The sequence below is a fragment of the Amblyomma mixtum genome, chromosome 2 (assembly GCF_055824585.1).
Source record: "Amblyomma mixtum isolate Tamu chromosome 2, ASM5582458v1, whole genome shotgun sequence".
Lineage (NCBI taxonomy): Eukaryota > Metazoa > Arthropoda > Arachnida > Ixodida > Ixodidae > Amblyomma > Amblyomma mixtum.
In genome coordinates, this window is record NC_143013.1 from 70,456,913 (window position 1) to 70,482,788 (window position 25,876).

Consider the following 25,876-nt stretch of genomic DNA (forward strand, 5'->3'; position numbering starts at 1 on the left):
AATAAAGGAATTCCAAGTTCCTGCGTCTGCTGCCAATTCCCACCCCGCCTAACTAATTGCCGCTGTTGGTGGGTCGCTTCGTGCGAGCCTTGTTGGCGCACGCTGAAAGGTGAGCTGGCACGTTGTGTGCCAGCGCACTTTTGCCTGCTGCTCCTCGCCGCTTGGCGTTAACGCTAGGCGTGTCGTAAATGGGAGGCGCTGCAAGACTGATTCCGCGTAGCCTCTCGAAAGTGTTGGGATTAATCATGCAGACAACCAAAAGAAGCGAGCGTCAAAGCAAAAGACAACGCGCGCTGTGAGTGTGACCATCGCCGCTTCTTTGAATCTGCGTCAGTTTGTGGCATTTCCTTATTGCTTGTACGCCTCTGTAAACGCTGAAATTTAGCGTAGCCTTGGGCGTGAGAGCATTTAACGTCGCTGCTGATTAACGCTGTAATGATATTCAGGAGAGCGGTTTGTAAAAAGCCATTTTTATACGCTTAAGGAGGAATAGTTAGGCCAAGTTTTGAGTCACAGAGTCGTCCTTGCCACCTGCGAAAATGTTGGCTATTCAGTTCGTTCTGGTACTATTATTGTTGCCTTGAGGGTGAGTTGTGAGTTGTGTTCCCCCTTTCTGAAGAAACATATGCAGTAATGACCAAGTTGGCACGTTAACATTTGTTAATGGAAACTAATGCTCACGTGTTACTTAATGAGGTGTCATTCATTTACGATGACGCAAACAAAAACTGCTGTTTGGAGACTTTAGAGGCGCCTCTAGTGAAAAATAAGATGTATTCCTGCCTATGGTAGCTAATATCGCTGCTGCGCTGGCGTGTAAATCTAGCATCGTAATATTTTCTCTACGGAGAAGGTGAGAATGAGAAAAGTCGAAACTGTGCGCGAACCGGCGTACTGCCCTAAATTGATGCGTGGACTTGAATTGAGATCGAGATTCGAACTAAATTGAGAAACTTTTAGTGTGACTCGCTTAGAGTATTCACCACGTATAATAGTTCATTTGTTAAAACGTAGGCAATGGTTGCAGCAGTCTTGAAACTCTGTCTATAGAAGGGAAGTCTACTCGGCCTGTGTTCCTTTATCTCGCTTCAAGTTGTTGCGCAGAGCAGTATTCTCCTCATAATAAAAATCTGCCCGTCTCAGGAGTCCCCATGCCGGAATCCATAGCGGCAAAATGCTGACTCTTCCAAGGACTAAAAATATGTTATGACAGACGCTTGAACCACGCTTTTTAATTCGAAGTTTAGCCGAGACGTCACATGTGACGACGCACAGTGGCAAATGTCGCGGCCCCGCATGCGTTGGAAGAGCCACGAGCAACTTGTTCTTGGGCACGCAGTGTTTATGGAACCCGAGCGAGCTACCATGCAGGTAGTGACGAAGTGTGCAGCATAGGCACTAAAGGTTAGGATAGGTTAAAGGCAGTGGCATGCCGCACTTATACTTGCAGATGGGGAAGCGATGATAACGCCTGACGGAGAAAGATGCGAAACGTTGAGGTTCGATAAAGGAAGTTAGAAAAGCGGGGACTGGAAGTGCTTAAACCTACTTTGTGCGTCCTGTCGAGAACGAGGCTGAGAACGTTTTCTATTTTTTTTTTGTTTCATTCCAGTCTCCAGTATCAGCCACGCTGGGCAGGGCTAAGGTTTAAAACCAAACCCCCCCGACCGTATAAACAGACCATTCCACACAGGAAAAACTTTATTTGTGCCGCTACAGAGCGAAACAAGAATGTGCAGAAAAAATTTGGCACCAAAGAGACTTCTAGTTTGTTGGATATATAAACATTTACACATGAAATAAGGAATACCAAAAGTTTTAACGATTTCTTACTGGAATTACAACCAAAGAGAACAAAATATTAAAAACGACTACGCAGGAAGCACAAGAGTACGATGTCTCGGCACGATATTCATAATGCTGGCGAATGGCCATGAATCAATAAGAAGGGTATACAATTGCCACAAGAAGGAAGGGCGCTTTCACTTTTTGTGTTAATTTTGTACCTCAGTGCTATCCACCGGCTTGCAGAGATGTGCAACGGCGCGAACACATGTGTACGAAGGGGACTGCGCGTGCGCACACATGCGTGCATCTTTCTTGATGTTTCTTCTCGGTGGGGGCTACTGCGAGCCATTCTTGAAGGTGCTGTGCACAACGTACGACAAAAGGTTTTCTTCCTTCTTAAAAAAAATATTCATAGTTACTTCTTCGCGAAGACTCCTCAGTGACTGAGTATTTATGCAAGCAGTTCGAAACTCCTGCACAGATGTCAGGGCAAGTGGGTGGAAGAGTAGGCTAATCATCACGTTTGCTTAACGAGCTCTCCGGTCCGAAACTTTAGGGCTAAAAACTGCTATATGAGGACAGCAGAACTCACGCATTACATGTAAAGTCATGGAGAAAAGGTTAAGGGACGCAGATTTGCTTAAAAAATATTTCTGAGTTCCTTCACTTAGCCAGGCAGATAGTATTCTTCCAGTAGATGGAACTCAAACGTCTGCTCAAGCTTCTTTACATTGCAATGACCTGCTATGCCTGACCGCGACGCAGTAAACTTTTTTCCGCTAATAAGCATCCCGCCAACGTTCTCCATGACTAAAAATTCTAGAACATTTGATTTCAAAACGTACTTGCGTATGAACTACTTGCGTATGAATTTTACTTGCGTATGAACGGCAGTGTCTTCATCTGCGTTCCATAGAGCTGGTGTGTAAAACAAATCGCATCATCTCGTTCACCACGAATATCTGTGGTGGTAAGCCGCTCCTATCGGGTGCGTGACTTTATGACCATAGGCGAACGACGGCCCAGCGCCGGTATGGACGACGGGGCCTGGGTGGGGTGAGGGGTATGCAGCATACGGAGCTGGCGCCGGGTGCACTGGATGCGCTGGGTGCGCTGGATGTACTGGGTGCACTGGGTGCGCTGGAGGCGCGGCGTAGGGTGCAACATCTCCGGGACCGGCTGAGTAAACGTGGTGACTGTAGATGAAGGTGTGTCCAGCAGGTCCGGGAACGGCTGCTGGGGCGGCGGGGGCCACAGGAGCTCCGGCAAATGGAGCTGCCACTGGGGGTGGCAGGGCATAGCCAGGGGCAGCAACTGGCGCCGGCCTAAAGGCAGCGGGCGCGGGAGGGGCGTAAGCGGCTGGAGCCACAGGTGCTGCCTTGAAGGCTACGGGCGCCGGAGGGGCGTATGCTGCTGGAGCTACTGGCACTGCTGGCTTATAGGCTAAGGGACGGGGGGCGACCGGAGCCACCCTGTGGACTACTGGCGCTGGGGCAGGGTAAGCTGCTGGGGCGACGGGGGCCGCCTTGAGAGCGACTGGGACCGGTGCAGGGTAGGCCACAGGCGCTGGTGCAGCCACTGCAAACAGAGATGTGTAAAAGGGACTCATGACAGGTTACAGCAGACGCAGTCCGCGGCCAACGCCAAAAAAACCTTTGGCCGCGCCCCTTTCTCAGGAGGTAGACGGCAAAAACTGGCAGGAGGCAATGTCTAAGCTGGTTCTGGTTAAAACTACGGCAGAGAAAGTTAAAACTTTTTCTTAGAAACCTTTAAGTAAACACGCTCTTAAGGTACCGGGTGTCTACCTAGCAGTTTTTTTTCATAAGGAATAATGACGGTGAACGCAAATAAAGGATGTGCTGCTTGACATATGAAATAAAGCAAGTGAAACCTTGAGGTCTATCCGCTTGGCTAATCTATATTTGCGAAAGTTTGGGTGCAGAGACTGACCCAAAAAACGTGGAGCGGCAAAAGGCTCCAGCATAGTAGAGAAAAAAATTCATTAGAAGTGTTGTTTCGGAGAACAGCGACAAAATCTGAGTGAAAGGAGCAGACACTGGCGAATATGCTCACTGCGGAAAGTTTTTAGTTTAATTCACTATATTTCGGGAACATAAAGGGGCCTTGATTAGGTATTGCAGTTGGCCTGCATAGTTTGATCACTCCATCCTAACGACGAAGAGGTTACTTACACTGAAAATGGAGGCTTTGATAAGCTATTAAAGGAAGCATTAAATGAAATACATGTATCACCGACTCAACGCAGTTTGTTTCGTTGACACCAAGAGCAGTCTTTCTTAAACGTAGATCTCTGAGGTTACGCACAACATTATTCGCTTTCGAACGATGATCACGGATCCCTCTCCAGTCATGATGTCACGAACTCGAATTAATTTCATGTTGCATTTTGAAATTCAATTACTTGAGCGATAAATACGTGTTTTGCTTCCGAACGAACATAGAATTGCCACAAAGATTCCCATAATATTATTTTTCTCGCACTGAAATTGCATGGTTTGAGTGGTCCTCAGTGCCCTTCCATTACGGACCTGGCACAGGCGGAGGAGGCGGTGGTGCTGCCGCTGCAGGAGTGCCGATGGCTACGTCGGCCGGCGTCGACGGAACAGTTCCCGGCTCGTTGGTGGAGATGGAGGCGCGGAATCCGTGCTCGTCGGCCACGTAGCTCACGACCCTCACGCGGCCGTCGGCGTCTCGCAGGCCGTAGGAACCCATCTTGACCCCCAGAGCATTGCCCGTTTCACGCCGGAACGAACCACCCGAAGTGTGGTCCTCGTCGTAGCCGAAGTTGTAGTTGCCCCAGCCCTGATACATGGAGAGATTTCCATCAGTACCGATCACTTATTACGCCGATCGATCGATCACTTATTACGCCGATCGATCGATCACTTATTACGCCGATCGATCGATCGATCGATTCATTCAATCAATCAATCAATCAATAAATCAATCAATCAATCATATAACCAGTCAGTCAAACATTAATTAATTAGTCAATTAACGATTCAATCAATCGTTCGATTAATCTGCGAATAAACATTTGCAACTAAAATTCCGCCAAAAACAGAGGCCTGCACGCATGGTAGAAGCGGCTAGAGATCCGGGCCTTCTTGGAGGCGCCTGTAAGTGACTGAAAGTTTTGTAACTGCTTAGAAGTGCATTGCTCAAACGCACTTTCAGATATTGCCTCCAGGGAACTGAACACTAAAATGTGGTGCGCATGTGGTGTCCCCTCTCTTGTTAGTGTCCTTGTTGCGCCGCCGTTCATTTCACTAAAATTAAGTTTCAACAGTGAACAGTTCTGCATAATTTTATTACAGTACGATTATTGCGAACGTATGCACGAAAAGTAAGAAAAACGCTAACATCACAACTGTTGTAGACGGGAGCTCTCCTGCAAATGATGATAGAGGGAGCGGAGCTCCTTAACTTGGCTGCTTTCGTTAGAAGATTGAAACCTTTAAATGCAGCCTACAGAGAGTGTGTTGTGCTTTCAGTTTGCAGGATTTAAGGCAAATGTATAACCAGCCTAAATGAACTCGTGAATTAAAAAGAAAGGCACTTTGTAATGTGCCCAAACACCACGGTAAACCAAAACATAGTTTTCAAATCGATCAGCACGTGGCGTCAATTCGACAGCTGTCAATTGCGGGCAGCAACGCACAGATGATTTATAAGTGCGCTAGAAGCCAAAGATATTCGGATAAAAATGCTAACACTGAGGCCAGTTGGTTGATCATGTTAAACGTATGCGCTACTTAGAAAACACAAGAGACACACAAGAAGACACATATGTGCGATGTCAGTGCATACTAAAGAACTCCAGGTGGTTGAAATTATACGGAGCCCTTCACTACGGCGCCCCTCACAACCTGAGTCGCTTTGGGACGTTAAATCCTATAAACCAAAGCAAACATATGACACAAGCACAATTGTGCTTGTTAGCGTGTGTCATTGTGTCCTCTCGTGTCTTCCAAGTTCCTTTTCCTTATAGCGTTGCCCCATTTCACCTTACTATCTTTGATGTGCGGTCCTGCACTAAATTTCCAGCATCGTTGTTGCCGTGCAAGTTTCATTCCCACAGAGAGAGAGAGAGACTCTTTAATGAAATGCAGAGAATTTAGCCGGCGTTTAAAAATCGCTGGCATGCTACTCTGATTTCCTCTTGACTTTAGAGGAAATCTTGAAGGATCTTAAGGCGCGGATAAAATATACTTGGCAGGTGAATGCTAACTATATTTTTCTATATGCTGACAATGGGTTAAGTATGGGCGGAAGTTCCGTGGATATAGACCAGATTTTTGAGCCTCTCCTGGGCGCGGCCATTTTGCACCGACTGGCGCGCCGCGGTGCGGGCGTTTCTTTGGGGACTGCGGGGCTGCGGCAGTTCCGCGGCCGCGCCTGCATATAGCCGCGCTTCGGGCGCTAAAAAAACATTGTCGAGCATACTTCCGCTGCGTGGCTGTGTTGCAGGAAGTATTTACGTTATCAAAGCGATAACATTGACGCGTTTTAATGACATTTAGTTTGACATTCAGGTTAATTGTGCCGGCGCTTAGCACGCGCTCGTGCTGATATCGAATTCCGTCTTGGTGCTCCACCGCAAAGAAACTTTTGTTGAATATCAAGCATTAGGTGTGCGCCTAGCATGCAGTTCCAATTCCCATGCACTCTTATTCCTTCCTGCCGGCCGGACATAAAGCCCCCCCCCCCCCCCCACCCCTTCCACAAACAGGGCTTTCTTGTCGCCGCGCCAGTTTATCAACAAATTACCGCTGTGAGCCCACTGAGTCGCAGCGCCTACAGAAAAGAAATTTTGTCATGGTTTATGCGACCTGGTGCATAAAAACGTACTTTCGCTTAATTTATCAAAGCTTGAATAGATATGAGCAGCTAATCCAGCTTTCACTAATTCTGAGGTCCGAAGTCGCGTTATTTTATTCAGGAGCTCTCGCCGCGTGTGAGAGCGTTGCGTAGGCGTTTGGCTAAGTGTGGAAAATGTAATGAAATCGCGCATATTTTCCTATGAATAATGTAGATACCGCACCGCTGCGGTGGCTCAGTGGTTACGGCTCTCTGCATGCTCTGGCCCAAAAGACGCGGGTTCGATCCCGGCCGCGGCGGCCGAATTTCGAAGGAGGCGAAATTCTAGAGGCCCGTGTACTGTGCGATGTCAGTGCACGTTAAAGAACCCCAGGTGGTCGAAATTTCCGGAGCCCTTCACTACGGCGTCCCTCATAGCCTGAGTCGCTTTGGGACGTAAAACCTTAATAAACCAAACCAAGCTAAGGTAGATACCAACAGCAGAAAGATACTATAGATAAACCTTTACCCCCCAGATACCTCTGACATGCGTGCGGAAAAAGCAGCTGAAATCGGTAGCGGTCGTGCTTACAATCCTGTGCATGAAATGTTCTTAATGGGAACAAGAGCAAGCTCAGCGCAAGGATGCTGAACACGTACTGGTGATCGAAAACACGCGCTCCGTCGGGACAACCTGCAGCTCGCCTATCCAGTTACTACTCCACTGAGTCAAGTCAATAGATCTACATTCTGATGCATAATATTATCATAGATGATATCGCACGTAAAAGGCGACAACAAACGACACGACAGCGCAGAAATCTGCTTCGAAGTGCCGGTTTCCAGTCCGTACACTACCTGGTCGACTACCCTCGGATGTCACGTTAACGAGTAACTGCGCACAAGATAACCGCAGCACTGTCTGGAAGAGGGCAAATGTGAGTAGTGACGCACAGCACACACCCTCATACGTTAGCTGATGGAGCACAAAACGGCAGAAGCGAACACGTAAACATGCGTTCTATGCGCGGCGCCGGCGCGACCCGCAGTCCCTCGGGCCGCGCGCGCCGACAGATGGCGACTGGTGTCGAGAGTAGGCGCGCGTCCGCAGCCTGCGTGCGAGGGTAAAAAAATCTGGTCTATAGGGAAGAAATGTTTGTCACCATGGCAATTTATTCTGTACGAGCGAACATGTGCTGCTTGCCCGTGAGACGCGCAGAGAAACAAATCGGAGCATGTTTAACGACCTATTGCATATCAACACCACTTCCCAGTATGCGCTAAACTGCGGTGCAAGTAGGTATTCTCCACACAGCAGCCATGTATTCCTATAGTCAATATGGTCATAAATCTATACAGTGGAGTTTAAACGAAACAGTTACGTCAGTCAAAAACAAACTGTTCATGAATCAATAAACCTATAAAAATATTTTTTCAACCTCCCAGTAAAAACTTTTGATGTAACAATTATCATCCAGTCACTTTAAGCCCAAACTGCTGAAATATGTCTTGCAGTGTGCCGTATAGGAACGTTCCAAATGTATTCTTGCCAACCTGATTTCTGACGCAGAAAACCTATGATAATACGAGAACAATCTTTCCAAAAGTAATGTAGGGGCTGAAATTTTGCATGCATAGTGGTGCTGTCATGAAAAGAAAGGTTGTTCTCTTTCACCTGTAATATTAGCGGTTTAACTAATTCCATTAATCAGATTCTTTGTTCAGTATTAAAAGACTTGACTCAAGCAAACCCAAATTGAAAATTTCAACTTCATAAGATGATGCATTGTCACTTTAGCCGAAAGCACTGCCTGCCACTCCCAAGTTAAAAGATTTTAAAGCGGAATAGCCAGAACTTCAAATAAGTGACCATGCTTTCCTACGTTCAGAATCCTCCTGTAACGATGGGCAATAAATGAAAAAAAAAAAGCCTAAAGAAATTGGCATGACTGCGCAACTGCTTCATTTTGCAAAAAGCCTCATTTTCACGCGTTGTATGACGCAAAGTTCCTGTTTCCTGAAGTAAGCTTAAGATCCCTTTAATAAAACGTACCCTATGCTGCCTCAGGCCACCACACGTCAGCATAATTGCCACGAGACAAACTACCCTCTTGAGTCAATTGGACGCTTAAGTGCTTGAATACGAAGTTGTAAGAGCCAAGATACTCAAGCACAAATCTGTATTTGCCAGAGGCGGGCATCTACGCGCGCCTGGCGTGAACGCAACTCGGAAAACGAGTGTTGGGCAAGGCGGCACTCTACAGAGAGCAAGAATCTCGGAGCAAAGAAGCAGAAAGGCCCTTGGGTTGACGCGCTGAACTTTCCCACCTTTCGCAACTCAGCATACCACGGCAGGCTTGCGGCGTGTTGCTTCGGGCACTTTATATTCACGTTTTTATTAAAGCCGCCTTCTAGAAATACTTTGTGCCTGAACTCGAAAATCTCCAAGGTTCCCCGACCCGCTTGAATGTTCAGCTGGGATTCACTTTCACTTCCGCCTAAAAGGCGCGCGATGGTCGCTCCCTCTTTCGCGCAACGTTACCTCGTTTTACTTTTTTTATTTCTCCTTCTCGCGGTGCGCGTAACCAGACGCAAACCACCTGCATCCTCTTCATGCGCGCCATCTTCTCAAGCGTGGCAAGCGGCACGTTACACAACCGCGCGCTCGCGGTATACCAGCTACTCCGCGCTAAAGGCCGCAGGAAGGGGCCCCTGACAAGAGATGGATGTACGCTCTCCGAGTGTGTTGCTCTCGCATTCCAGGCTGCCACCGGGCCTTCCGCTTTTTTCGCCGCCACGCATAGTGCCTGCCCGTATACACATGCATAAACGCCTTTATCAAGACAGCCGAGCTGCCGGTCGCTTTCGTCGTGATGCATCTTCGCTTCTTCTTTGGTTTTCGCGCCGCCTGCTCTTCCGCGCGCGAGCGCTCTGCGGCGACCTACAAAGCGGCGTTTTTCGCGAGTCAAGAGCTTCTTCTCTTCGCCCCGACGTGTCTCAACTCTTTGACTGCGTTAAGCAGGAGCATTACCCCTCGGGGTGAGAGCGCTTCGTGACTTGCGAGCGTTGCGGAAACGCTCGACGCTTGGAGTCCGCTCCCGGTTGGATGTCGGTGGGAAGGCGAAGAAGAAAGTGGCGTTGTATTTATGCCAGAAACTGAGGAGAAACAAAATTAATACGGGCAGGGAAGTTCAGGAACGAAGAAAGAATGGAGACTTACGTCCTCGTTCCGGAACTGGGTGCTGGTGCCCGTTTCGGCCGGCGGCGGCACTGGCCAGTGGCCGGCGTAGGTAGATCCGACCAGAAGGCACAGTGTCGTAAGGTGTAGCTGCAATTGTTACGAACGTACAATAATAAATGACTTGTTGCCATTGGCAAGGGCATAACGCGTGCTAGAATTCAACATTGATGGTGTAGAATGAATGATTAGAGAGACGATATAGTCCGGAGTTTGAAGGAATACCGTCTGGCGAGGAGCGAACATAGCGTACATAACAAACATACACTCGCAAAATTCTTCAAAAATGGAAACGACGTTTCGGGGCCCGTACGGGTCCCCTTGATCACATACAGCGCTGCATGGAACGACAGTGGCTTATATACGGTTAAAATTTCCTAGTGAGCGATTGTAGATTTCCGGCAGATTACCACGTGCACTGTTGAGAGCATGCTTTGTGCTATGTATATGGAATGATTCCAAAAGGAGGCTCGATGGCAAGTTTTTCTCTGTGGCAATGATAGATGCTTAGTCCCAATCAATGGGGTGTCTTGTTGATGCGTTGTGTTCTGCCAAAGCATCAGATGTAGAGCGGCCGTTCATGACGTCATTCTGATGCTCTTCGAGCCTTCGTCTGAAATATCCAGTTTCGCCAACGTATGCAGCGTCACAACTTTGGCATGGTATCTTGGCAGATCTCAAATACAACTGATACCCCCAGCAGCTACTGAAAAGCCAAGAGCGCTCCGCCCAAGCATCCAGACTTGGCCAAAAAGAGAAAAACACGGAAACCAAGCATGCATGTATTCCATACGCTGCGGGGGTGAGCGAGGCACTTGCACGCATTTTCAAAGGATATGACGTGCACTTTGCTCATATCAGCCTACCAGCAAGTTAAAACAGCAGCTGGTCCGAATTAAAGACCGTCTAGAACGCTCAAGATACCCTGGTGTGGTGTAAAAGATACCATGCCAGGCTGTGACGCTGCCTACATTGGCGAAACTGGAAATTGCAGACGAAGGCTCGAAGGGCATCAGAATGACGTCATGAACGGCCGCTCTACATCTGATGCTTTGGCGGAACACAACGCATCAACAGGACACCCCATTGATTGGGACGAAGCATCTATCATTGCCACAGAGAAAAACTTGTCATCGCGCCTCCTTTTGGAATCATTCCATATACATAGAAAAAAGCATGCTCTGAACAGGACACGTCGTAATCTGCCGGATATCTACAATCACTCACAGGGAAATTTTAAGCGTATATAAGCCACTGTCGTTCCATGCAGCGCTGTACGTGTTCAAGGGGACCCGTACGGGCCCCGAAACGTCGTTTCCTTTTTTGATGAATTTGGCGAGTGTATTTTTGTTATTTACGCTATTGGAGAGACGAACATAAGATGGCTAAACGACATTTCGTTCGGGCAACTATTATTGAAGTCAACTTACAACGATGCATTATGAAGTTGGCTCTCCCTTCGATTCAGTTGAGAGGTCAGTCTATGTTAAGAAAAATCGTGGTATCATGAACAACAGCGTACGTAAGCGAAGCTAGGGAAGGGTTATTCTCTGGTCTTAAAGATCATTTGAGCAGTGACGTTCTCACGACGCGGAGTTGGCGGGGGAATTTGTTCTTATCTGAAGATACTTTCACTTTCTTTAGACAGTGTGCGTAGATAAACTTCCACCTTGCACGGCAAGTGGCCTGAACGACTAATAAGCGTGACTCCTCGTGCGGGTATGAACCTGCAGCACTTCTTTTATCGCACACAAAGTGCTGCACCAGTCCTTTCAATAAGAAACAAACCCACGTTTTTTCTTTGAGAATCGTAATTGTGTCTGTCTGGTTTTGATGCTGCCTATTGGTTACAAACAGTGAGCCGTGCATAGAGAGCCTGTAAGACCCTAAAAGAGGCAGCTAATGCATATGCAACTGCGGCAACGTCGAGTATCGTGCAGCTGTCAGTCAGAACATACTGCTTGAAAGTGACAGTTATCTGCGGAGACCGCACTGAAGTTGTTTTGAGTAGCCCGTTATTGTAGCTGCTATGAGAGGCAGGTATGAAGAAAAAAACATGAGGCACAGAGAGAGAGAGAGAGAAGCATAGGAGGACGTTTTTCCTGTGCTTACCTGTGCTGTTTTTCAATATGAACACATAAGAACTTGCCAAACTTGCCACCTTAAAGAGAACTCTTAGTTCGTGCCTGTGCTTCGGGGCGCCAGTTTTGTGCGAGTTTTTGCATTTTTGGCAACCAACGGAAAGATGGCTAAAGATTTAGTTTTCAATATCCTCCCCCTAGTTGTTCCATCATTAATGTGAAAATAAAACTCACTGAAATTTTTCCACCCTGATAGCTTCTATTGTAAGACAACATCTTGTGCTGTGCATTAACAACATTCGTCATTTACCACTCACCTTAAACGGAACCTAATTGAATTTAACGTTTTCCTGAAAAGGAGTTATCTGTCAAATTCCTCTATTTTGGCTCTTTGTCAAGAGAATAATAAGCAAGAAAAACTAAACAACCTTATTTGCATTTCTCTTAAAAGTAAATGTTAAAAGTAAATGTAAAAATTCAATATCTGCTTCTGTCACTATGTTATAATCTCCCTACTGAAACGTTCCATATGAGCCGCTCGTATGAAATTATAAGAATATGGAGTTCTTAAGAGAATGAAAAATATATAGAAATCCAGAACTCGTCTTTACGGGGTCCATAAACTTTCCACATAATTTCTATTCGATTTCTATACAGTGTACATGACGTGATGTAGAGTTTGTAACTTTTCATATGTGCTTCCATATAGTCCAACCGATTCCACATGTTTCTTACTGACTCTATAAAATCCATATGAAAACTTATGGAACTATGAAACTCGTCATATGGAAACTTTCAGTAGGGCTCTTTCTATTATTGTTTTCTATTATTCATGATAGAAAACTATTATTCTATTCTATTATTCATAACCACAATGTTCGTGCAGAATCTCTTTGGACCCTACAGTTTTCCCAAAAGGATGAGTTCAAATTATCCCCTTTGAGTTAGGCGACGTTCGCTCCTGGCTGCCAGTAGATGCCACTACCTGTTGATGTACACACAAGCCGGGCGTAGGAGAAGTTATACTTGAGATAAGCGCTCCGATTTTCGCAAGACGAATGACGTTTTCATGCGGTGTTGGATGATGCTTAATCATGATCCCAACCATTTTCTGCCTCAGTTCGCGACTGTGGACGAGATATGAATTCATCACGAGACCTTCATCCGAAGCAGGAGTCAAGGCAGTTGATGTCTGGTCAAAGCGTTCCTTTGAAAGACAATTTTAATGGCTCAGAAGGTCTTGGCCACTCTAGGGAAATCCAAAGAACGATGTTTATTGGCCACTTGAGAAAGGGCTAACAATGCCAGCCGTGCATAGCATTGCGGCTGTTTTAAAAAAGAGCTGAGAAGAAAACTGCCCATCTCAAGGCGCATGCCGCAAATCGGCCGTTGCAGTGGTAAAAATTGCACAAATTGAGCTCCGAATTCACCCACCTCCCCATCTCATTGAGCCCGTTGTGCCTTGTGGCGGTGCGAGCAGGGCACTTTGTTTTTATTTACTTTTTGTACCCAAACTAATCTCTGATATCACATAAGGCTCGGCCTAATAATTTTATGCTCGCAAACTGGAGGATGTGACTCGCGGCCACATTTCTAATATGCTGTGCGATGACAGTGCATGTAAAAACCTCAGGCAGTGAACGTTAATCGGCAAATATCCACAGCGGTTTCACTAGCTGACCATGTGCAGTGCTGGGACATCACACCTCCCATACCACCATAACGGAACACTCTTTCCCCTATCGCCTCTGCGTGAACGCAAGAAAACGCAGGTCCCCGCACACAACTCACGTTCATTGTCAGTGGATCGATGTGACGTTCCTTGGCCGAAGACAACTTCGTCGAGGGCTGGCAAGCGTAAACAAACAAGTTTCACGTTTCACAGTACCACTCACGAGAAGCGTCAGAAGCATCCGTGTACCGCTTATATACGGCGACCCGCCCCTTCTTTTTTTCCACGCCGTCGGACCTCGCCCAACCGTGGAAAAGACACGTCTTCCTTTCCCCTCTTCGCGGTTCGTCTCGAGGGCAGGAGTCGGAGAGGTGCCGCTGCTTGACAGACGCGACTATCCTCTCAGCTATGGAATAACATATACCCACATTTGCTTACTGTGTTATTTATTCAGCCCCTCCTCAGCCAACACACTTTACTCAGCTCCTCGGCTCGTTTGCTCGCTTCCGCACGCGCGCCTTGTGTCGTTCTTTACTGCGCTTACGTGTTCCTCACCTTCTTTGTCTCTAATGGTTTCTTTTTCTATTGTCTGTCTATTGTGTATTATCTTTCGATTTTATTTTCTCTCAGACTGCACCCCTGGTGCCAAAGTTGCGATGCAAGCGCGTGTGCAACACCCTTTTGACGACTGGCCAAAACTCCGGCAAGTCGCGTGTCCACTAAAAGGCGGAGGCGACCACGACCACAGCTGCACGAGCTTCGGTATCCTTGACGTGGCCATTGAAGAGGCGTAACCGCGCATTTTAAATGAATTCTGGGCTTAGCTCGCTCGGCGACGCTTTCTTTCATCGGTCCCCCTTCGGACTACGCTTGTTTGGGTCGGCAAAGAATTACGAAAATCACAGCTGACTTCTCTCACGTCCCGCTTCATGCCACGCTGGTTTGCGGGTTTGTGGGTTGAGCCACTTGTCTTCTCTCGACTGCAGTTAGAAGGAAAAAAAAATTACCGCCGTCAATGACGTGATGATCCTTTACACCTTCGGAGGTTTCAGATAATGGCGGTTGCCTTGCGTATGGTCTCTTATTAGTTGTAAAGAGAACAACGCTGTCTCCAGCTGTATGCAGTGCGTTGTATAGTTTGCTTGTCACCAATGGCACGCATGGCTCGGGCTGAGTAACTGCTTATGCCCTCTGCGCTGTACTACCCTTATACCAGCCTGTACTTACGAGTTGATACTAGAACGATCTCCGTTACCCCTGCCTTCCACCATTAACAAATGAACGCCAACAATTTTTGTCCACGAAACTTCATTTTGTGTGTCCAGTATAGGAAAACCGAGGTGAAGGACAAGCCCCATTACGAATACTTAAGTCGTGATCGGCCAGTAGTCGTGATCGGCCAGGATACTTAACGCTATGGCATTCAAATCTCGGATTTATCTCCATTACTTATGCCAAGAAGTTGCAGTGATGGGTGTACCTTTCCCGCTGTACCAATTTTGCGTGCCTTACATGACCACTGGTAGAACATCCTTGAAAACGCTTACCCCCGCCTGGTACGGACAACCCTCTTAATACCGGGACCCGTTTGATTGCGTTTTGATTGCCCAGCAGGTAAAGGCGGCTATCATTTCCGACATACTACGTCACGGACAGCTGCCTTCCCAAGCAAATACTTGCATGGAAGCATTACAGCAAAATATAGAGCTTGGTTTCACAAGTGTAGGCGCCGCAAGAAGGCAAATTTCTTGTCCTTTTGTAACGAGAATTCCTGCATAATCCATAAGTGCAGGCGAGCTTGTGGAAAGTTTAAGGGCAGAGCCGTCGATTTATACAGCATCAAAATAATAATAGACAAAGAAAACGGCGTGCAGTCGTGGTACGTTGACGTAAAAGAGAGAGGGCAAAACATGTGGTTATTACCGGGGATTCGGGAGGGCAGTCTAGCCCACATGCCTTGGGACTGCGTGGCTCATGACAGGAAAAGAAAGATAGTATTATTTCTTAAAAAAAGTAATAAAAAACACCGCAATAGCAAAAGCTTCACCTGAGAGCCTCTTCAACAGTGCAATATAGCCTTGTACCACTCGGCTGTGCTGCAATGGATACATTGGCGTGCATGTATTCGGAGACAGGCCTGTATCGTGAGATGAGGTAACAGTGTTGTGAAAATGTCAATTTCGTACAATTTTTCTGTTTCTTTCGAAAAACAAGGCATCGAATGATCGAAGGCCGAGTAGGTGCTTGATTTGAAGTAACTAGAAAAAGTTATCCCAGCTGTAGATTCTTGAAGAAACATGTTTTTGCCACCGAAAGCGGCTCTTAATTGTCGTTTTCATAGACGCCCATTCCATGAATTTCGAATGGTTTCGAGCAAACGTTAGGCGATGCATCCTGACGCGGCTGCCATTGGCGTATGCGGGAGATCACGAAGAACCTAACTCTTGTGGAAAATTCAATCCGTTGTTTTTACCATCACTCATACAAAAATAATTGAGAATTGTTTTGCGTACTTAGGCCAAATGCCAATCTGGTGCGCTAGCAGTTCGGTTTTTACCTCGTTTCTGGTGTTCAGGTCCAGTGTTCACGGACGGCATCTGTTCGGATAGTGATAATGGGTTAATGTTCACATATGGTGAATTGATCATGGTCATTCTCTACATTCACAGATCCCTGGGAGTCTTCCTACCCATCCTGGCGCAGTGTTCAGTGGTCAAGCGATGCGCCACTGCCCTTCTATGGCAGGTGCTTGGGGGTGGGTTAGGTTGCGACCCAGGTTGCTCTTCCCGAGTGGCCTCTTTCTATTATATTCTTGGGCAGGTAGCCTATCACCCGGTGGGCAAGTGAGCGACCTGCCACAAAACTCGCTTCAGACAAACAGACAAACGCAAAACGGCTTAATTAGGGGAATGACGGCTATAAGTGCTAGCCAATGTGGTGCTAGCGCGCTGACAAAAAACGCCACTTGTCCCATTGAAGCGGCATAGGTCGCAAGGCTTAGCGTCGCTAGCTTGCAGCTATCTAAAATTCCTCATGACCAGTAGAGGCGATATTAGTCGGTTGCGCAGTAAGAAATCTAGTTTCCCTGAAGCATGAACGCATGATCTTTTCAGGAGTGAGCCGGGATCACTCTCCTCAGTCCCCTATGAGCAGTCATCTAAAATGTCAGGCTGTGGTTTAGCTCTGGTTAAACTTCGAGTGACGCGAGAGCTCCGCCGAGCCGCCTACTTATACAGCTGCGACACCTCTCCCCTCTCCGCTCCCCCCCCCCCCCCACACTCAACACGGCGCATGCCCACAGCTGTTGCAGATCGGTTTCGCCGCCGCGCCGCGCCGCCGGCAGCAGCAGGTGCTCCGCACCACGCGACCAACCGGCTCAAAGCCGAGGCCCCATCACGGAGCTCAAGGGGTGCTACGCTGAAGCCTCGAAGAGCTGGCGTAGCGTAGCTCTCGCTACAAAACTTGCGAATTGGGATGTTTAACGTCCCGAAGCGACACATGGGCTCGAAGGACGCCGCGGTGGAGGGCACCGGATTGATTTAGACCACCTGAGTGTCTTCAACGTGTACTAATATAGCTCGTCATAATGACGTTTTTCTATTTCACTTCCATCGAAGTGAGAACCCCGGCAGGGGGACTGAACCCACCACCTTGGGATTAGCAGCCGAATGTCAATGCAACTGATTCGCGGAGTCGAGTTTCTGAGGAGTTGGCATTAATGGTAGAAAATTTCTCGTTATTAAATAAGTTAAAGAAAAATAGCCGTTTGGAAATGTTTCTTTGGAGAACAGAAGGGTTTCAGCTATGTGTTACAAAATCTCTTGGCGACACAAGATATCAACAGGCGAAGTAACGCAAAAGGTATCATAAATTACCGAAAAATTGACTGCATCGCAAAACAGTTTTAGAAGAAAACACTCAGTAGGGAAGAAATGAAGTTGATGACATTAAGCTTTATATTAGGCGAACAAAAAACTGGTCTTCTTGCATCAAAAATAAAATTGGAAAACCAGTTCACTTATTTCAGTGTGCGCGAAAGTTAAATCCAGTTCTGAAGACGTCTGCCACCAAATTACTTGGAAGTGACAGATGGTGGTACTTTGTGGAGCGCTGTCGAGAAAGCCAGGGCAACGATGCTTTACCCACCACTGCGCTGAATTAAAGCCGTCGCGGCGGCTGAGCAGTTTTGGTGCATGGCCACTCACCCGAAAGAACAGGTTCGATCTCGTCCGCGGCGGTCGCATTTCGATGGAAGCGAAATGCTAGAGGCCCGCGTACTGTGCTGTATCAGTGAAATTTAAAAAACTAGGGGTTCTAAGTTATCGAGAGCCGTCCACTACAGCACCCCTATAGCCTCAGTCACTTTGCGACGTTAAGCCCGATAAAATCAACCCAAACCACTCCGCATAAATTTCACATTTCACTCGTTCTAAATTTTCTCCAACGCGAGCGAATAATTCCCACTTCCTCCACAAGCTTAATCAGGGTCTTTTATAATCTGATTTCGTATTTTCATTGGTTCAATATTTTTTTAACTGTGGGATTGTAATAGGTATCGGTCCATACCGTGAAAAGCTTATCCATGCGGTTTGCGACCAAGCCTGGTATTGTGTTTACGACCAACTTCATTTCCGAAAGATTTGATGCGAAGAAAGAGGGAACACAGGTTAATACAGATACCTTTTGGGAGTACCAGTATCATCAGAGGTAATTTCAGTAATACATGCGGAATATTTCGCAGAAATTAATTATGTAAATTTCCTACCCTCCTTCTAACTTAACTGTCCACCGTGGTGGCTCAGTGGTTATGGCACTTAGCTGCTGACCAGAACGACGCGGGTTCGATCCCGATCGCGGCGGGCGAATTCTAGAGGCCCGTGTACTGTGCGATGTCAGTGCACGTTAAAGAACCCCAGGTGGTTGAAATTTCCGGAGCCCTTCACTACGGTGTCCCTCATACCCTCAGCCGCTTTGGGACGTTGAACCCCGATAAACCTTAACCGTCCGTACAACATCGCGTTCCTAAGCTAAAAGTAACCAAGATTAAAAAGAAATGCAGAGCTCATGGCACAGTGCCATTTAGTATCGGATAATCTAGTAAGCATTATTTTTGTTCTTTAAGCTACATTATTTAATAAACGATAACTAACTTTATAAGTATTCTTTTCAGGAATAAGGTGTGAACGTTGAAGTTGTAGATCGCCGTGAAAATTATGCACTTTTTATTTTGAAGGACAGCCGGCCGAATATACGACGAATGGTACCATGTACGTAAAGTAGCCTTTTTACCGATCTTAAGAAGATGCTCGATAAATGGCAAAGCTTCCACCTGCCAGCGATTCTGCTTCAGCCTCACTAGATTCTCTCAGAAAACAAAATACGCTTTTCTCGCGAAGTCTCTCCCCGACCGAGCTTTGCGCGTGCACTGAGCCAGTATTTAAGAATTAGCTATAAGCCCTTCGTAATTATTAACTTTGGAGAACGAAAAAATTATGGTACACTAGATGAGGCGGCTTTAAAATGCCACCAGTTAGTTTCACGGGGCTATGTTTTAAAACTTGGTTACTTTTGGCTTGGATACCTGTTTTGAATATTGTGAATAGCACAGCGTATGTCGCCTTTTCTGTTCACAAAACCAGATATCACAAGCTATTTAGTTTAGTTTTTGTTTTGCCGAACACCATAACCACTGAGCCACCGCGGCGGCATATCACAAGCTATTGTCAAAAATATTATTATTAGGTACTAATGCAGAAATGAGTTTCGTGGCGACATTTTCACCGCTCTTTGTTAGCAGATTTTCGTTTGCCTGTCCGTCCATCCGCCCGTCCGCTTAAAGAACGAGAAAACGATTATCTCCAACTGGGCCTCTGTCACTGCAGTGTGCAGACAGAAAGAAGTTGAAAGAAAGAAATGCGAAACAAAAGATTGAAATAATAGATGATTCGCAGCAATCACAACCACCAAAGTGATTTCGAAGAAAATTTATTGAAAACAAAAAAAAACGTGAAACAATTATTAGAAGAAACAAGAGCGTGCTACAGAAAACAACAGACACCTCCAATATCCTCCTGTCATCTGATAAAGGCCATAGAAGCCCACGCAAAGGGTCAGGAAAAAGTTAGCTTGCAATTAGTTAGACAATAAAACAGCAGCGTTGATAAAAACTGGTTCTAATTTTGTAACCAGCGAATCTCTAGAAGGAAAGCAGGGATTTATATAAAATACACTCTACCGGAGATAAATTTTACTCGCTTCCAGTACGAGACGACCAATTGGATAAAATAAACCAATTGGATAGGATAGGATAGGATAACTTTATTCGGCTCTAGCACAAGGTTTTTTTATGTGGTCAGATGAGTCCATCCGCAACTGTCGGTTGCCCCTATTCCAGGGCTCCGCTGGATGCTGCCGTCAGCTGAGCTCGCCGTATCAAACCGATCTGGTCATCGCGGCAGTCGCTGGAGAGCAGACCCTCCCATTGCTCCACACTTGGGTTTTGTATAACTAGGACGATGTCGACATTTTGACATGCCCATGTGATGTGATACAGTGTAGGTTTTTCATGGCACCACGGACAATTGTGTGCGTAAAGTGTGGGGTGAATTTTACTTAGTGTGTTTAGATTTGGATATGACCCCGTTTGAAGTTGTCTCCATGTGACAGCCTCTTCTTTGTTTAAAGATTTGTGCGGTGGTGGGTACCGCATCCTGCTGCCTTTGTAGTTGTTGAGTATGGCTGAGTATTCCTGAGGTACTGGCAGGGATTCCTCAAGGTCGTTGACGTTGGATGCTCGGTAGTGAGTATATCCTCGAGCTATCCTGTCTGTTTCTTGGTTTCCTGCCACCCCCGTGTGCCCCGGTACCCAGATGATCTTAAGTTTGATCGGCTTGTGTGGTTTTGCATGTGTTTGTTGCGTCTTACAGTCTACAGAGCGGAGTATGCGGAGCGCTCTGTGACCGACTCTGCCGCAAAGATAGTTGCGGCAGGCTGCTTGTGAATCAGTAAGAATTGTCCGTGACCGCCCAGTCCGATAGCCCTCCGCTGCCGCTAGAGCGACGGCCGCTTGTTCAGCCTCAGCTATCGTGCAGTCTTGCAGGGAGGCGCTGGTAATCTCGTGTAATTCCGAGTTGACTAGAGTTGCCACTGCGTTGTTGGTGCCTTGTCCCCTAGTCATGGCATATGTGGCAGCGTCGACATACACTGTTGTATCCTGGGATGCGTGTGTTTTCTGTAAGCGGTCGGCCCTTGCCTCTCTTCGGTCTTTGTGGAGGTTCGGGTCCATGTTTCTTGGTATTGGTGCCACCCTGAGCGTGCTGCGGTACTCATCGGGGATCGTTTTAGTTCTCAATATTTCTCGAATTTGTTCGGTGTAGCCCAGTTTCTTTAAAAGAACTCTGCCTGTGGGGGTCTGCTGTAGTCTGCGCATTTGGGCAACATGCTGCGCTTCCCGTAATTCCTCGAACGTGTTGTGCAGTCCCAAGGCTAAGAGCTTTTCAGTTGAGGTGTTATGGGGTAGTCGAAGCGCGGTTTTATACGCTTTGCGTAAAATCGCGTCCGCCTGTTGTATTTCACTTTTGATATGATTGTAGTACGGGAGACTGTATGTCGCCCGGCTGACCACTAGGCTCCTGACCAGCATGAGTGTGTCTTCTTCTCGCATGCCATGACGTCTGTGTGAGATGCGCGTAATCATGCGGGCCACTTGGAGTGTAGATGCCTTTAATAGCGCAAGGGTGTGAGTACAGCGTTGATATGACTGTACCCACATCCCTAGTACCCGTATGAGTGTCTTCTCTGGTATTGGTTCTCCTTCGAGGTTCTTTACTGGTCGGGACTGTTAGGTGCCGTTTTCCTCTCCAAACCCGTAAGAGCTCAGATTTTTCGGTCGAGCATGCTAGCCCTCTTGCTTTGACATAGTTTTCAACGCAGGTGGCCGCTTCTTGTAGCCTATCCTCTTTCTCGCCGAGTGAGCCAGTGTCAGTTCATATTGTGATGTCGTCGGCAGAAATGGCATGGTGGATGTCGTCAATTTATTTTAGTTGCTTCGCCAGTCCGATCATGGCCACGTTGAATAGCGTGGGTGAAATGACCGACCCTTGAGGTGTTTCCTTGTTAGGCGTTCGAAACTTCTCGGACCGAAGTTCTATACCGATGGTTGCAGTTCTGTTGGATAGAAATGCTTTGAAGAAGCTGTGAATCCTGCGCCCGCAGTTCAGGTTGTCCAGGCCCGTAAGGATTGCTTCGTGGCTCACATTGTCAAAAGCCCATTTGATGTCTAGGGCCATTATCACGTTTTCTCCGTCCCGAGGAACGTTCCGAAGTACACCTTCACATAATTGGAGGAGTACGTCTTGAGCTGATAATTTTGCTCTAAAGCCGAACATGCTGTGAGGGATCAGTTCGTTGTCTTCCATGTAGTTTTGAAGTCTCTGCGTTACCACTCGCTCGTATAGTTTTCCCAGGCATGACGAAGTCGAGATCGGCCTGAGCTTTTCTATCTGCAGTTTCTTGCCTGGCTTGGGTATCATCACCACTTCGGCATGTTTCCACTCCTCGGGGACAGTTTCAGCTTCCCAATGTTTGTTGAGGAAGTCCGTCAGTTCAGCGACCAGCGCATCGTTGAGGTTGCGGATGAGTGCGTTGTTTATTTTATCCGCTCCCGCGGCCGTATTTCTGGTGGTGTTTCGCATGGCCGCGTAGAATCTTCTACCAAACGTTGCGGCGTTTTATGCTTATGGAACGCGTGCAGTCTCTTTCGTTGTGATACGTTCTCTCTTGCGGTCGAGCGCATGTTCGAAGCCTCTCTCGCAAGTGCTCTTGGCCGCGCTCGCACGTGGTTCGTATTTCTCACTTCGAACGTGATAATTTAGTTGTGCCTGGTTGGATCGTCGCGTGCATAAAATGTGTATATATTCTGGTGCCACCCCTACAGCGTCCTCGTTCCTTGCGTCCGCCGGATCGACTTCGCTTGCTACGCTTGGTGCAATCGTAAATTCAATGAAATTAAAACCACACGTTTACGCCGAGACGCTGATAACAGGCGATAACCTAAGCAGATATCTTGCACATTATTTGTCATCGCTGTGTGCTTACAAGCTACTCAACGAAACAAGTCCATAAAGGTTTCTATACTGGCGGATTTCCTTTTATTGTCCTTTCCGCATACATGAAATCAAAACGTTGAACAGGACGCATGCATCCTGCAGAGTGGTATAGTGGGTAGCGCGGGATAGACCGCAAATTTTTTTTCCTTATAAATCAGCAAGTTTGAAAATATTAATTCAGAGTAAACACAAGCAGCCCATGTAATAGGCACAATATTGCAAATGGATTATCTTACTCTGGGCCTTTTGTAGGAAGGGCCATTGCCAATACGTTTCCAATATTGGGCCGCGTATCTGTGTTTCTTGGGGAAGTATTAGCTTTCGTATCATAGAATACGCTAAATGACAGCGTCCTTCGATTTATAATATCCAAACAAAATCGGTGCCTGAATAGGAAACTAGCCAGAACATCTAAATCTTTTTTTCAGAACAATAGTAGAAGGAAGTTTACACTGCCTACCTCCCGTGCTGCCGGCAGGATGAATCTCAGACACGAGCAAGAAAAATGTTGAAATACTTCTTAATCAACTTTCCAGGCAATTCTAGAAAGCAGGCCGAAAGAGGCATACGGACGATTTTCGTGGTGATTACGATTTTTTAGCCGCCGACGAGTTTCCGTTTTCGCGACCTACGCCAAAAGGAGAATTCCTTCTTTCCGCTACATTCCAAGATACGATCGACATATTCATCACTGAGGTGAAGTCTCGCGCCGTAGCTCACTGTGGAAACGAAGTAACCTAGGGAACATGTCGTACGCTGTAATGCATAAGAAACGACGCTTAATGGGCCTCTTTGTGTCGGACTACCGCTTTACTCTGTCGCAGGGAGTCTTACTGGAATGCTGAGACCTTGAATCTCACGTTGAAAGATCGGCGTTCCTCCGTCGTATAATATATATGGCTCTCAAAAAAAAAAAGAAGCTCGTTGTGTATTCTCCCCGTGTAGTGTCTAGGCCTTTTTCGGTCGAGCACTTAAGGGCCTCTGTTTCTTCATGACTTATAGGCGCGCTCCTGAGCCAGATGGCGATAAAGGCGGCGCCCAGGGATGGATTATTCGCTCCCCATCAGCGATGCTCGACAAGGGATTACCGCCGAGTCGCACTGTGTGGCGGCCGCAAAGCGGCGAACGGTTGGCGCCCGAACGTCGTGTTCGATTTCTTAAACCGCACCACGTGAATTATTCACGACGACCGTCGACAGTTTATGCAGTCTTCGCCACGAACTCTCTTAACTGTGGGCGTGTACTTTTCTGCGCAGAGGGAACGTACCGCCCGCAAATAAATTGCGGCACTTTATGAAAAGGTAGTAATTGGGTAACTCGCTGCTTCGTATGCTTTGCTGGAACGGGTTGTAGGCCTATCGTTGGATGGCTCGAAGAACCGGCAAAGCTGGGGCGCATTTCCAGTCGCATTAAGCGTTGGATCGAATTATATCTGAAGCTTTCCTTGCACTTCATTCACGACGACTTTTGCAAAGAAGAGTAATGCGTCGTCTTGCTTCAAAATGTGCGTATTTATAAAGATAACGTCTTATTTCACGTGGGATTAACGCCTGGCTAAGCCCATGTGACATGCTTTAGAAACTCCAAGGAATGTGTCCTCGAACATTCAATAATAAAATGATCATTGGTAATCAGCACGCTTCTCACTGCCACCCTTTGATGCTGTGTTTCAAGTGCGACCAGAAAGTTTGTCAAGTGTTGTTGCTTGACTACATAAATCGCGACAAATACACCGTGGGTCGTTGTTCAGCACGTGGAAGGTATAAATCAAGAAACAAGATAATCCTGCACCCAGAAAATCAGCGGGAAATAAGTGGCGTTGAATTATTTTTCTGCTCTGTTAGCCTGACTTCTTATTCGATAGTTGTTTTTTGTTTAACTGCGTCATGCTAACAAATGGCAGAATGACTTACAGAAGACAGTTTTCGCTAGAGTTAAAGAATTTGATTCGGCGAAGAATAGCTCTTCTCAACTGTGAAAAACTTGTGTCATGATACATTTTGCTAATCTTAAGGCTTGATAGAACATTCATTGTGCACACGTATCAAACCGCTGTACAGCATCACCATCTGGTGTTGTTAGGTGGATGCACCGCATAACTTTTTGGGCAGCTATTCTTCATAATGAATTGCGTCAACGCTTGCAGATTAAAAGCGCTTGAAGAAACTGCAGTTCATTTTGATGGTCCTGGCTTCTTACAGCCAGCTCGGGGTAGGCAATCATCATTTCTTTTAAAATTTAAATACTATCAGTACAAAATAAAGCGTGAAAGGAATAACTGGAACGCAGAAATAAGAAGAAATATATTAGGTTGCAGGGAATATGTAGCGGCGGGTTCTATAAGCACTTCAACGAACCGGTATTCGTGCCATGAAAGTAAACTATAGGGCAGGCTAATATACAGTCTTCAATTTCTAAAATATTCTTCTTTTGACGTTCCTATTTCTATGGTTTCGTTAGTGTTGGATTTGATGCTGGCAGTACATGTCTTGCTGCCTTGCACAGGAACCGATTGCAGGAGTGCGTACACTAAAAAAACGTACATACAACAATCAGCACATATTATGCAACAGGAAAACGAACACCGTTGATTCAGAAATTCATTCACAAATTCAGCATGTACTAACTAATACAGCGAATCATCAGGTTTATATCATTAGTCTATAGTCTGGGAAAAGAAAGAAGATTTATAATAATGAAACGATCCCTGCAGAGTTACTATGTTTAATGATTTGTATGTGATTACAAAGTGTTTTGTGAAATTTAAATAAGGCGGAGGGCAGCGCATTGCTTTCTTTCATTGACGTTTTCGTTGATTACTCAACTGTGCCACCAGCTTTGGGCAAGAGGGAAACAATTATTGCCATTGTAGGATGGGGTTGTGGCTGAGCAGAACCTAGGTCGCTTTGCAACGTTCAGCAAAGGTGCAGGCCTAGCGTTCGGGCTGCGAGCGAGCGTCACACCTCAGGATCGTCGTCTTCTTTCACTACTACAGTTCACCACAGTGAGCGAGCACGGCTGCTACACTACACCATTGCTATTTTTTAAAGGAAGATCCACAGTATAAAATTCACTGGTGAGAAGTGAGCGACATGTAGCAACCATTTTGGCACCAATTTGTATCGATGATCAAAACGAGATATGAACCGTGCCGGTTGGTACTTGGCAC

The 25,876-nt window shown here is 46.6% G+C and overlaps 2 protein-coding genes across 2 annotated transcripts in view; one reads left to right on the forward strand and one right to left on the reverse strand.

Annotated features, from left to right (window-relative positions):
- The first annotated feature begins 241 nt into the window (after positions 1-241).
- Positions 242-25,876, forward strand: part of LOC149359675 (uncharacterized) — a 38,200-nt gene continuing 12,565 nt past the window's right edge. Inside the window, exon 1 of the mRNA XM_089569103.1 lies at positions 242-295. The gene's annotated coding sequence lies outside the window, so the exon portion shown is untranslated. The remainder of the gene's footprint in view (positions 296-25,876) is intronic.
- On the reverse strand, positions 2,594-13,870 carry LOC149359676 (uncharacterized). The gene is made up of 4 exons (XM_089569101.1): positions 13,720-13,870; positions 9,830-9,937; positions 4,338-4,611; positions 2,594-3,366 (listed from the first exon to the last, which is right to left on the reverse strand). The coding sequence occupies exons 1-4, from the start codon at positions 13,723-13,725 to the stop codon at positions 2,738-2,740; spliced, it is 1,017 nt and encodes a 338-aa protein (XP_089425227.1). The 5' UTR covers positions 13,726-13,870; the 3' UTR covers positions 2,594-2,737.

What these genes read in the sequence shown, in the direction of transcription:
- LOC149359676 (XM_089569101.1), bottom strand. An exon ending in CCCAGTTCCGGAACGAGGAC is followed by an intron (nt 4,612 to 9,829) that starts GTAAGTCTCCAT and finishes TCCATGTATCAG; the next exon opens with GGCTGGGGCAACTACAACTT. An exon ending in GCCTCCTCCGCCTGTGCCAG is followed by an intron (nt 3,367 to 4,337) that starts GTCCGTAATGGA and finishes CTCTGTTTGCAG; the next exon opens with TGGCTGCACCAGCGCCTGTG.